Source organism: Patella vulgata, chromosome 2 (genome assembly GCF_932274485.2).
Source record: "Patella vulgata chromosome 2, xgPatVulg1.2, whole genome shotgun sequence".
In the NCBI taxonomy this organism is placed as follows: domain Eukaryota; kingdom Metazoa; phylum Mollusca; class Gastropoda; family Patellidae; genus Patella; species Patella vulgata.
In genome coordinates, this window is record NC_065880.2 from 35282985 (window position 1) to 35295183 (window position 12199).

Here is a 12199-nt window from a genome sequence, read left to right on the forward strand (position 1 = left end):
GTCGCTGTCTTTGGCGTAATCACTGACACATATAACAACTACCCGAAACAGAAACTAAACAAGTCAACGGTGAGGTTGGTGTCCCCCCGCTGAAATCCAAAAATAAATAGATGACACATATTAACTAATTGCACATATATTTTTTTGAAAAGTATCGGGCAATAAAACTGAATATCTATACTTAGTCTAAGCAGAAAATGTCGAGGATCGAACTCAGTCAAGATTTTGAATTACCCGCAGTAGTGAAACTCTACACTACGTTTCATCACTCTCCATAAGGTAGAATCAAAGTTATTTTGTCCCAAAGCATCGACCATTAAAATTGCTTAGCTTTAGCGAAAAATGTTAATAATTGACACATTCAAGACATTCACCTAATTAACATCTGCACCAAGTTTGAACATTCTACTTCAATAAAAATAAGAGTTGTTATGTATCAAAGTCTTGATCAATCAAATTGCTTATCACTCTTTAGCCTAAGCAGAAAATTCTCGTCATCGAACTTGATATAATGAATCTATACTCTGAGTGTCATCACTCTCACCCAATTAGAACCAAAGTTATCGTTTTCCAAAGTCCAATTCAATCAAATTGCGTATCTCTGCTTAGCCTTAGTGATATATGCGCATGATCGAACACTGCCAAGGCCTCACCTAGTAGTGTGGTATTGGGGTGTATAGGCCACAAGATGGCCTGGATTGTTTATGACAATCAGAAGAGCTAATTAAAAACAGCCATCTTCCATTTCACTCCATCCCAGAATTCCATCTAGGATCAAAGCCTTTTATTAATCAAGGGAAGTAACTCTATTAACACAAAGAACTCAAGAAGGCTTCAGACCACTATTCCTTAATAATATGAATAAGTTGGTTTTAGTAAAGGGAGTATATGACATCCCCCGGTCTCAAACAAAAACTCCGGTAAGGAATTAAAATTTAGAAATGAAACGTTAACTTATACCATGAAGCAAAATTATAGCATACACACACTATCATACTTCACTACAAGCAAATAAAATGCTTAAAAACATGAAAGTTGAACATTTAAAATATCAAATTGTCAGTGGAATTTTACATGTTTCTTAAAATTCTTAAATTGTTGAGTACTGCTCAAACCTTTATGCAGAGGTATCTTATAAACAAACATGCGTTAATTATTCCTAAAATTCAAATACAATCTCAACTATAGTTTTGAACATCACAATGAATGTGAATTAGGATTGAAAATACATACATTACAAGGTATACTAACAACAAGAGAATTGTATTAATAACAATTTTGTATAAACATGCAATGAGAACATTATTAAATCACATTTTAATATTTACTCAATTTTCCTGTAATCCTAAGATTATTATTACTAAGTAATTTCTCAGTTATGTCAATTAAATCTGGAGATTGGTCTATATTGACCCATTCACATTCATGAGGTTTATCGTCATTAAAATTTAATAACAATTGTAGATTTCCACACTTACTTCTACCTTTCTTGATATGAAAAACATTATCATTATTATTGACATCAACTAGGTAATTTAATTGTTCTTCCATCTGTGTATGACATAATTTAGATATTGAAGCTAAATTCTTATTATCATTTAGATAACTCACACATTGAGATATAGTGTAAGGTGTAGTAACTCTATTAAATACAACATTTTGATCAGCAAAGTTTGGCAAAACAAAACCATTTTCATCGGTGTATTGATAAATCAAATCATTAGCTACATGAACATTACCATTTACAGTTTTACCAAGATGTTTTCGTAATTGATCAATATGAGTTAGACGTTTATTTGGCTCATTAGAACGAACAAAGCATGGTTTAAGTCTATTTATAGAATAAACATCTTGTAATATCTTTCCGTCCAAAGTGGAAAGTATATAATGCGTTCTGTCCAAGATTTGATGAACCACTAAGGGACCACACCATTCAGCCTTCATCTTCCTAGAGTTACAAGTAAGAGATGAAGAAGATGGTTTTAATACATAGACAAATTGTCCAAGTCCATAAATAGGGTTTTTACTTATACTATGAGAAATGCTTATATTTTGATGTTCTTGTTGTCTACGTTGAAGATCAAGCATAGAAGATGATATAGCATTGAATTTTTGCTTTAAATGACTTAAATACTCCTCATAGGATTTACTAACTCCATCGAAATTCCAAGCTAAAGAAGTAAGATTCTTTGGTGGCTTACCAAAGGCAAGTTCGTATGGACTAAAATTTCCTAATTGTGGGGAGACAAAGGAATTGTATGCATATGTGCAAGTTGACACATATCGAACCCAGTCGGTACCATATTGGTTCAAATTGAACTTGAGTAAGTCTGATATTGACTTAATATGTCTCTCCACCATGAGACTACCATGATTAGATACACTGATAAGTTTGTGATCGATCTGTAATGCAGAACAAAGAATAGAGACAAGTTTTCCTGTAAGCGATGAAGCAGCATCAGTTATTAATACTGATGGGGGACCAAATATACATACAATCTTCTGTATAATAGCTTCGCAAATAGTCTCAGCATCTAATGTTTTGAGGGGAATACAGATAAGAAAACGAGTTATTTCATCACAGACTACCATAATATGTTTAAATCCTGTTGGTGATGCAGGCATAGATTTGAAATCTAAACATATTTTATCAAAAGTACAATACTCTGTTGGTATACGTGGATGATACATCCGAACATTGTCTGTTTTCCCTTTAAATTGTTGACATTTATGACAACTAGTGATATATGATGAGATGGTAGAAAACATAATAGGGAAATAAAATAACTTTCGAATTGTGAGATATGTCCTTACAATACCTTGATGACTAGATAATAAACTATCATGATATATAGCAATAATATTATGACATAATGATTCTGGAATTGCAAGCTGAAGAGAAAATGTATTATCATTATGTATGAGAAGACGAAACAAAATATGATCACATATAATATATTCTTCACTTTTGTGTTTGACTGATTTTGCTGCTTTACGGTTTGAAGGCAGAATACCATGACTGAGAAAATCATATACAGGTTTGAAGAATGGAGAAGTTTCTTGTTCTAACCGTAGTTGATTTTTATCTACAGGTAAATTATAATCACGGATTATCTTTTTCTTGATAACTTTTAATAGTTTATCTAGCTGAGCTTGTTTAGGAAAATGTGTGCGAATAACATTATCCGCATTATGAACTACAGGTGTAGGTGGGATACATAGTTCAATTGGTATCTCGATTTCTTCAGGAGATTCAGGTTGAAAAGCATTATCCACAATCCTTGGGTCTTGTGTGGTAGATGATGCTTTGATAGAACTATCATTTGATATCCTGATATGAGATCGTTTGGGAGATTGGGAAATTGTCGGGATTTTATGTGATCTGTGACACCGAACATCAGAAGGCTGATTATTAACTGTATCAACTGAATTGTGTGATACCGTCTGATGTTGGGCAGAAGGGAAAACTGCTGGTACAGAAATGTTATGTGTCTTGGCCCATTGACGAGTTACAGGTCTATTAGTTACTGGATTGAGAATAGCGAATGCTGTAGGGACAACACTGTCGATCTCCGAATCACTTTCGAGTGGGCTTCGGGAGAGAAAATCAGCTAGGACTAATTCTGTGCCCTTTTTGTAACCAATCTTAAAGGCATAATGACTAAGTTTGACTAACAGTTTCTGTAATCTGTTGGTACAAGGTGGACGTTTGGAGTTACAGAGGTGGACAATGGCAGCATGATCAACATACGCATCAAATTCAACTCCTCTAAGTAGATATTGGAAATTAGAGATATTGATCAGAAGACCAAATAATTCTAATTCTGTGACTGAATAGCGCTCGCATGCCTTAGGAAGTCGTTTTGAATAATATCCACGAATTCTCTCTTCACCATCAATAATTTGGGTAAGATATGATCCTGTAGCTGTTCTTGAGGTGTCACTATAAAGGGTAATCCTACCACTATCATTAGGCATGTACAGAACAGGTGGGTGTACAAGTAGTGACTTAACCTTAATGAATGCTTCCTCTTGTGCTTCAGACCATTTAAATGATGATTTCTTGCTGGAAATTTTATGCAAGGGTTGTAGAACTGACTGTAAGTATGGGAGAAAATTGGAAACATAGTTAACAGCACCTATGAATTTCCTTACATCTTTACTTGACGTAGGTCTTGGGATATTTTGGATTGAGCGACATCGATCAGACAAAGGCTGCAGTGTGACTAAACCTTGTTTATTAATCGCAATCTTATGACCCATATAGACCACTTCATGACAGAAAAATGAGCATTTTCTTGGTGTAACTTTGAGTCCATTTTGAATTAAGGCACTGAAAATCAACTGCAAATGCTTCTTGTGAGCTTCGTTGTCTTTACTGAATAAGATAATATCGTCATGATGGGCTATACAAAATGAATAACTACCAGGAACTGTTGATAATATTTCATCAATTTTAGATTGAAAAACTGCTGGTGAGACACTCAAGCCTTGTGTTAACCGTTTAAAGTAAAAGTGTTTGCCTCCAGAATATGATGAAATACCCGTATATTGTTGGGCTCTAGGTGATAATGGAAGTGAAAAGAATGCTGACTTCAGATCTAAGCAACTTATAACATTAGGTTTAGCATGACCAATCCTCTTTAAGGTGTCAGATAATAGGGGAAATGGATGGTTAAGACGTTTGATTTTAGAATTAAGATACCTGAAATCAACAACAACACGTTTTTCTTTAGTACCTTTCTTAGGTAGAATGAGAACTGGTGATGTATACGACTGGTGACCAACAGCTAAAATTCCTAGTTTGACAAGCTTTTCTAATTCCTGATCCACAATCTTTTTCTCAACTTCTGTTTTTGGATAAGGGCGAATGTAGAAAGGGCGATTGTCGTTTACTTCTATATCAACTTGTATGTCAGGGCATTTTCCAATTTCACCATGAAGACTAAAAGCTTCCCGATTTTGACACAACATATCGCAGAATTTGTCTTTTTGAGAAAGATCAAGCACACTTTTGGACAAATCAATTTGTGACTTGAAAACAGATTTAATATTACTTGATGATGTAACATTATTTTGATCATACTCAGAAGTGAAGTTAATATTATCATAACTTGCAATATCTTGAAGGGATATAAATGAAATTGGTCGAGTAGGTCTGATATGCAAAGTTTTAGCACTTGTGTTATGAATTGGTATAATGGCTTTATTTCCTTCCAGCTTAACCAAAATTGTTGAAGGACACATATCAGAAATATGACTGCCACAATACATGACAACTTCACGATTCCTAAACAAAGGAGGAACTTTACCATGAACAGTGATGTAACGACAATGTTTAGGTCTGACATATACACTATGAGCGGTTATAAATGGAATGGTTGTAGCTTTACAATGAAATACATTGTCACGAAAACTAAGACTTCCATTCAAATCAGCTAAAGTTTCTTGACCAATGATAATATTAATGCCGATTAAATCGGCAGCAATAAAAGCTTGAATGGTAAACTTTACATTTTGAATAAGCACATCAAACTTAATAGAATATTTACACAATAGTAGATTGCCATTACCAAGTCGAAAGCTAAGTGGATTTGACAACAAATGAACAGGCAAACCACTTAAATAGGGTGAAGATTGAATAAGTAAAGACGAAATGATCGACCTTGATGCACCACTATCAATTAATAATAAAGCTGAATTACCATCTGAAAATTCTCCTTTGCAATAATTTCGTTTTGAAAGTTGAATAGAAACAGAACTAGAATGATTCTGTTTACCTGAAGTAGAATGAATAGGTTTGGTTTGATTAGATTTAGGGAATTCATTCCGAGCAGTAGAATAAATTCCCTCTATTGAAAATCCTGTTGTTCTCTTTTATCAGAAAGGTGTTTCTGACGCAGAAAACATGATCTCCATGTATGATTTGGTTTCAAGCAGTAGTCACAAAATATAGGTCTATCAGCTGACTGGCTAGAATTATTGTCATATTTAGAATGCTTATTTGTGTACGAGGAATATCGCTGTTGACTAGGTGAACGACAATAATCCTGGCTTGATCTATACTGACTAGGTGAACGAGAATAATCACGTCTTGATCGAACTCCAGGGTTGTTTGTATGCAATTTGGGACTAGGTGAATAAGGGCGTCGTCTGGGTGAAAGTGATTGCTCACGAGCATAAGACGAATGACTATAATTTGGATGTTTGGATCGGTGTCTGACATGATCATCTGATGCTACATGCAACTTAAGTTCATCTAATTCTTTTCGTAATGAAGAAAGATCATCTGTGTCAGACGTATAGAAGGATACCTCCTTACTAGGATTTACGGTTTTGTCAGGGTTATTTATATCAAAGAAACACTGAACTTTTGTTGTGATGTCATTCAAAGTAGTTGTGTCATTTGTTGACATGGCAACGACTTGTTGACAGTTTGTAGGGAGGATTGAAACAAATTTATGTTTGAGTTGGGTGCGACCTACTCCAAGTTGAGTAGCTAATTTCTCCAAGCGTTCTACATTTTCCGCAGGAGTGATAGAAGAGTCGTAAGTGAATGAGGAATAGGCTTGGTGTAAACCAAATGAAGACTTATTTTCGGAGAATCTATTAATAAACTGCGTGCGTAAATCTTCACGACTTCGAAATATTTTCTCCTCTATCCACAATCTCGCGGTTCCTTTTAAAGACTGTTTGAAAAGATTTATCATCTTATTGATAGCAAGAACTGTCTGAGGATTCATCTCCTCATCAGAGTACTCAAGGTAATCTTCGAAAGATAAAAAATGGGCAGTGGCCAGATCCCTATTTAATACGGACCCATCAAATCTATCAAATGACAGAGGTCTCTTGCGTTCAACAACCTCGTTCCGACGGTTAGCCATAATTGTAATTGTATACAAAATAATCAAAATAGTTAAAAGATGTTTACAATTTTGTCCAAACATTGAATATGATTGACCTTGATTAATTCGTTCACTATATGAGCAACTATTATTATCAAAATAATTGTAAGGCAAATCAGGATGACTACAAGTTTAACCAATAAAGAAAGAAATAATGCATCTTGTAAACATGGAAAACATCAATTAGCAAAACAAATTATCTAAATATTCAAGATCATGAAACAATAATAACATATTCACACAACCATTCAGCATAATTCACACAAATATGGTATCAGAAAACGTTTATATTATAAATTGACTGGAATATTGCCAAATTAATTTGAAAGTTGTAAATTTGAATTTACTTATAAGCCAAAATTAAAATTTCTAAAGCCTTCTTTCACAATTCTGTTTTAAGAAAAAAAAATATTGTCTCTTTTACAAATTTTAGGGATAAAAGTCATTGATTTATACATCAGGCTTCAGTAAAAAAAAGTTCACAAGACAGCAAACTTGAGTTGAAATAATGTCACTTGTAGGCTACACAACACAGTCACAAGACAGCAAACTTGATTCCAAGATTGTCACTGTACAACACTGTAGTCTATACTACATTAATTATGTCACTATGAGTATGAATGAATTGGATCTAGGCTAGTTAGAGTCCTAGGCATCCACACTTTAACATGGGAAAGTTGGCACACTCATGTCAAAACAGATTTTCCATTAGGCCTTAATAACACAGTGTAGGCCTACATGTCTATGGATTTAATTATTCATTTGGATCATTTGAAATGTCTCTGGATCTGTACATAAGCAATTTAGACTAGGCTTAGATTTTAATTTCACACAAAGTAATAATAGAGTTTATAATCAGGCCTCACTATAGTATTTCAAGTCTGGTGAATTTGTAGTCCTCAGAAAATAAAGGTTCCCAAATATCTGCTGAACGACTAATTTCACACAAATGGAGTTTAATCAGGCCTCACTAGGTCTACTTCTGATGAAATTTTACTCCTCAGAATAAAGTAGATTCCCAAATATCTGTTGAATGGGAGAATATGCTCCACAAACTAGAGTCCAAATCTCAAAACATGTGCTCCTCGCATCACAAGTCAATTCTTGGTAACAATTCAAAAATATCACTTGTAAACTAGTTCTTCAGATTCTACATACTAGAAATGGGAGTTTGGCATCTCCACCATGTTGTATTGGGGTGTATAGGCCACAAGATGGCCTGGATTGTTTATGACAAACAGAAGAGCTAATTAAAAACAGCCATCTTCCATTTCACTCCATCCCAGGATTCCATCTAAGATCAAAGCCTTTTATTAATCAAGGGAAGTAACTCTATTAACACAAAGAACTCAAGAAGGCTTCAGACCACTATTCCTTAATAATATGAATAAGTTGGTTTAGTAAAGGGAGTATATGACAGTAGACACCTCAATTAGAAGGAGAGTTATTGTGTTCCAAAGTCTCCACCAATCAGATTAAAGTCTCTACTTAGCCGAAGCAAAAAAGGCTCATTATCGAAATTAGTCACAGTATTGATGTAATGAAACTATACACGAAGTTTCACTACTCTCACTTAATCAGAATCAAAATTATGGAGTTACAAATCTTTTATAGCTCTGCTTTTACCCCGAGCAGAAAATGCTCATTATCGAACTTAGGCAAGGTATTGATGTAATGAAACTATACACCAAGTTTCGTCACTCTCACTTGACTAGAACCAAAATATTCGTGATCAAAAGCATCAACGAATCAAATTGTTTATCTCTGCTTAGCCTAAGCAGGAAATGTTGATCTTCGAACTCCATCGAGACATTCACCTAGTAAACACCTACATTCTAGGAGGAAGGTTATTGTTTCCCAAAAGGTGTGACCCGCGGATGGGCAAACGGACAGGCTTATTTTAATAGTCCCCTGCTTTTTTCGAAATGCGGGGACAATAATAGCTGTACTTATTGATAACGCTGTTAAACGGCCATAGTATGGAATGAAAAGCTTTTGCAAACTGAATTGAAGAACCTAGATTTTCCGCTTCGAGACAGCACGTTCGGTTATGTTTAAGAAAACATGATGACCTGGACCAGCTCAGAATATCACTGGGTACTGCAGGATCTGAAATATGATTTCTCCAACCAGGAACTCCACGTATTTAGAGTGGTAGGGCGTGTTTGCATAGGAATTTAGACAGTTTTATCCAGAGTGTGATCGATTATGAATCTATGGAATCTTCCTAAAAGAATGACAGGTCCTTATATGACACCAACAATTTGTTTTTTGAATTTCATTGGGCCTACCCAAAATTATTATGAAACTTGGTGAGAAAATCATTAGAAAATAATTAGCAAAAAATTTGAGGAAAATCAGACATTTAAAGGACAATATTGGTGGCAGTCATTATCACATATGTGATGGAACTGGTTAAACACGTTCCCAATATAATTTTAACGCAGAGATCATTGCTACGATAGATGTGTTATGAAGCTTTCAAGAAAGGGAAATGACGAACACAAAAGGAATACACGAGTTAAATCACACGTACTTAATGGACATAAATATATAGTTATACATAAAAAAACCAGTGATATTTTGGTAAAATCATAACCATTGTCAAGATATCGATCAAATTCTGCCTGTTAATTGACCTATGGTAGGTAGACCAAATAAGGTAATATCCCCTCCTTTAGTCGTGTGAAATAAAGAGGTTTATTCCATATTTGGGATGGAAATTAACGTCAAGGCTATCTAAGACGTGCAGAAATTAGGGGGTATAAAACAGGGTGTAGAGCGAGATGGATCAGGGCTCATTCCGATATTCCTAGCATCTATTATTATTGAGAAGGAGGAACCTTCAAAAGCCATTACAGCTTAGCAATTAAGTTGTAAAACTATTGATACTGCAGTGCTATTACGATCACGAAGAAACAAACACAACAAGAAAGGAAGTCCGATAGTACTACAATGGTCAGTGGACCGAAGAAGATATGGACCGAGCTATAACATCTTTCAAAAATGGTGACGCTGGCCTCATTGCTACGGCAAAATCCTATGGTATACACAAAGCAACACTAAAAAGGCACCTTGATTGTACAAATAAATATGCGAATGGAAATACAAAATCATTCGGACGACCATGTACACTTCCACCAGAACTCGAGAAGTTTCTTGTTGAACATAATATAGCTCTCGAAAACATGCTCATTGGAATGACTCGAAAAGATTTGATGGCAATGGCATACCAATTAGCAGAACAAAAAGACTGCCAGTAAACATTGCAGAAGCAACTTCAATAGCTATAGCCAGGTGCTTTAACAGAGAAGGCGTTATGGAGTTTTATGATCAGTTACAAACGATAATCGACAAAATATGGTATAAATGCAAATGATATCATGAATTTGGATCAATCTGGGATCCAAACTGTTCAAAAACCAGGAAAGATGATTGCACGTAGAGGAAAGAATCAGGTAGGGTCCATAACAAGTGGGAAAAGGGGTGTAACCACGACAGTTGGTTGGTGGTACATATATTCCCCCCCTCCCCCCGATGATCATTTTCAAAAGGAAACGAATGGCAGAAGCATCGAAATTAGGGGCACCAGTGGGAAGAATTGTTCCTAACAATGAAACGGGGTACATGACAAAAAAACTGTTTTTAGATTGGTTAAAACACTTATTAGCTTCAAAGAACTGTTCTAATGAAAAACCATGTCTCTTGATACTGGATGGCCATTCCACCCATACAAAGAATATAGAGGCTATAGATTATGCCCGTGAAAATGGAGTGATCATACTGTCGTTACCCCCCCCCCCCACACACACACACCCACACAGACACTCACACACCCATACACACACACACACACACCCATATACTTGCATTGCTCATTATGTGAGGACTCTGGTTTTTCAAAGCCTCCCGAGGACCCAGGTTTCCTGTCGTCTTACGGTTTTAAGATTTCATACAGTTATTGTCAGGGCCATCATATACATTGTCTGCTACGTAGATTGCATTGATTCAGTCATAAAAATATAACATGTTTTACAGACTATATGAGGCCCTTTCTTATATTTAATATCTACAGAGGACTTGTGTTAGATTGATTTACATTTATACACTAGAGAGGATTTGAGTTAATAGTAGTTTACATTTATTACCATGAGAGGACCTCTAATACAACTTACTTTACCTTATTTCTGAGGACTTTAGTGTTTATACTTTACTTTAAGGACTACCTGAGGACGTCCTGTGTAAGATTGATTTACATTTATACACTAGAGATGACTTGAGTTTATAGTAGTTTACATTTATTACCATGAGAGGACCTCTTAATACAACTTACTTTACCTTATTTCTGAGGACTTTAGTGTTTAATACTTTACTTTAAGGACTACCCGAGGACTTGTGTAAGATTGAATTACATTTATACAACTTACTTTACCTTATTTCTGAGGACTTTAGTGTTTAATACTTTACTTTACGGACTACCGGAGGACCTGTGTAAGATTGAATTACATTTATACCACTTACTCTACCTTATTTCTGAGGACTTTAGTGTTTAATACTTTACTTTAAGGACTACAATGTAGATTTAACACTATTAGAGATTTAACAAACTTTGCTATTCCTCAAAGGACTTGGTGAGTTATCTGTCCTTTGACCACGAATGACACCATAAGCATTGCAAACTAACCGAGGCATAAAAACAAGAAATGAATGAAAAGAACAATGTCAAGAATGAGTGAACGGAAAACTAACGGGTGCAGAATGATATTACACACCTCAGTGTGTTATTTCAGGTCTCGGCGATGATCACAGGCGTATAAAATTGCAAATTAAATGATTTACCAAGAGCGTTACACTTGCAGTTTGACCAGTTCTCTATCTTTATTATAAATGATTTTATACGTCAATATCTACAGACGCAAAGCACATTCCGATGTTTTTCTGGAGATAACATTTTTTCTAATGCCGTCAGGGGGTTGCAATTTCAGCCCCATAGCTCAATTTGGGGCACTTCCAGGGACTTTTAAGTTTCTAAGTAAAAAATTGGACCTTCAGGTTGAGTACATTCCTTAGGTTGCTCTTGTGGATGTTTCAGTGGACGTGAAATATAAGAAAGAAAATGGTGGCCCTTCATACATATGCATACGGGAGTATTTTTCTTTGTAGAGGAGGGTGCCCCTTTAAATCTATGAAAGCTGGAATGCTGATATTTTACACGGTAGTTTGTCTCAACATTATCAAGGGGGCGGCTAAAACCGGAAGTCTCTATCCAAAATAGAAATAAAACTATGGCCGAA

General features: G+C 35.3%; 1 protein-coding gene across 1 annotated transcript; it reads right to left on the reverse strand.

The window, feature by feature from the left end:
• Positions 1-842: 842 nt before the first annotated feature.
• On the reverse strand, positions 843-4263 carry LOC130010906 (uncharacterized). The gene is made up of 2 exons (XM_056099102.1): positions 1747-4263; positions 843-848 (listed from the first exon to the last, which is right to left on the reverse strand). The coding sequence occupies exons 1-2, from the start codon at positions 4261-4263 to the stop codon at positions 843-845; spliced, it is 2523 nt and encodes an 840-aa protein (XP_055955077.1).
• Positions 4264-12199: the final 7936 nt, after the last annotated feature.

Coding starts and splice junctions, on each gene's coding strand:
- LOC130010906 (XM_056099102.1), bottom strand. CDS start 4,263: ATGGGTCATAAGATTGCGATTAATAAACAAGGTTTAGTCACACTGCAG.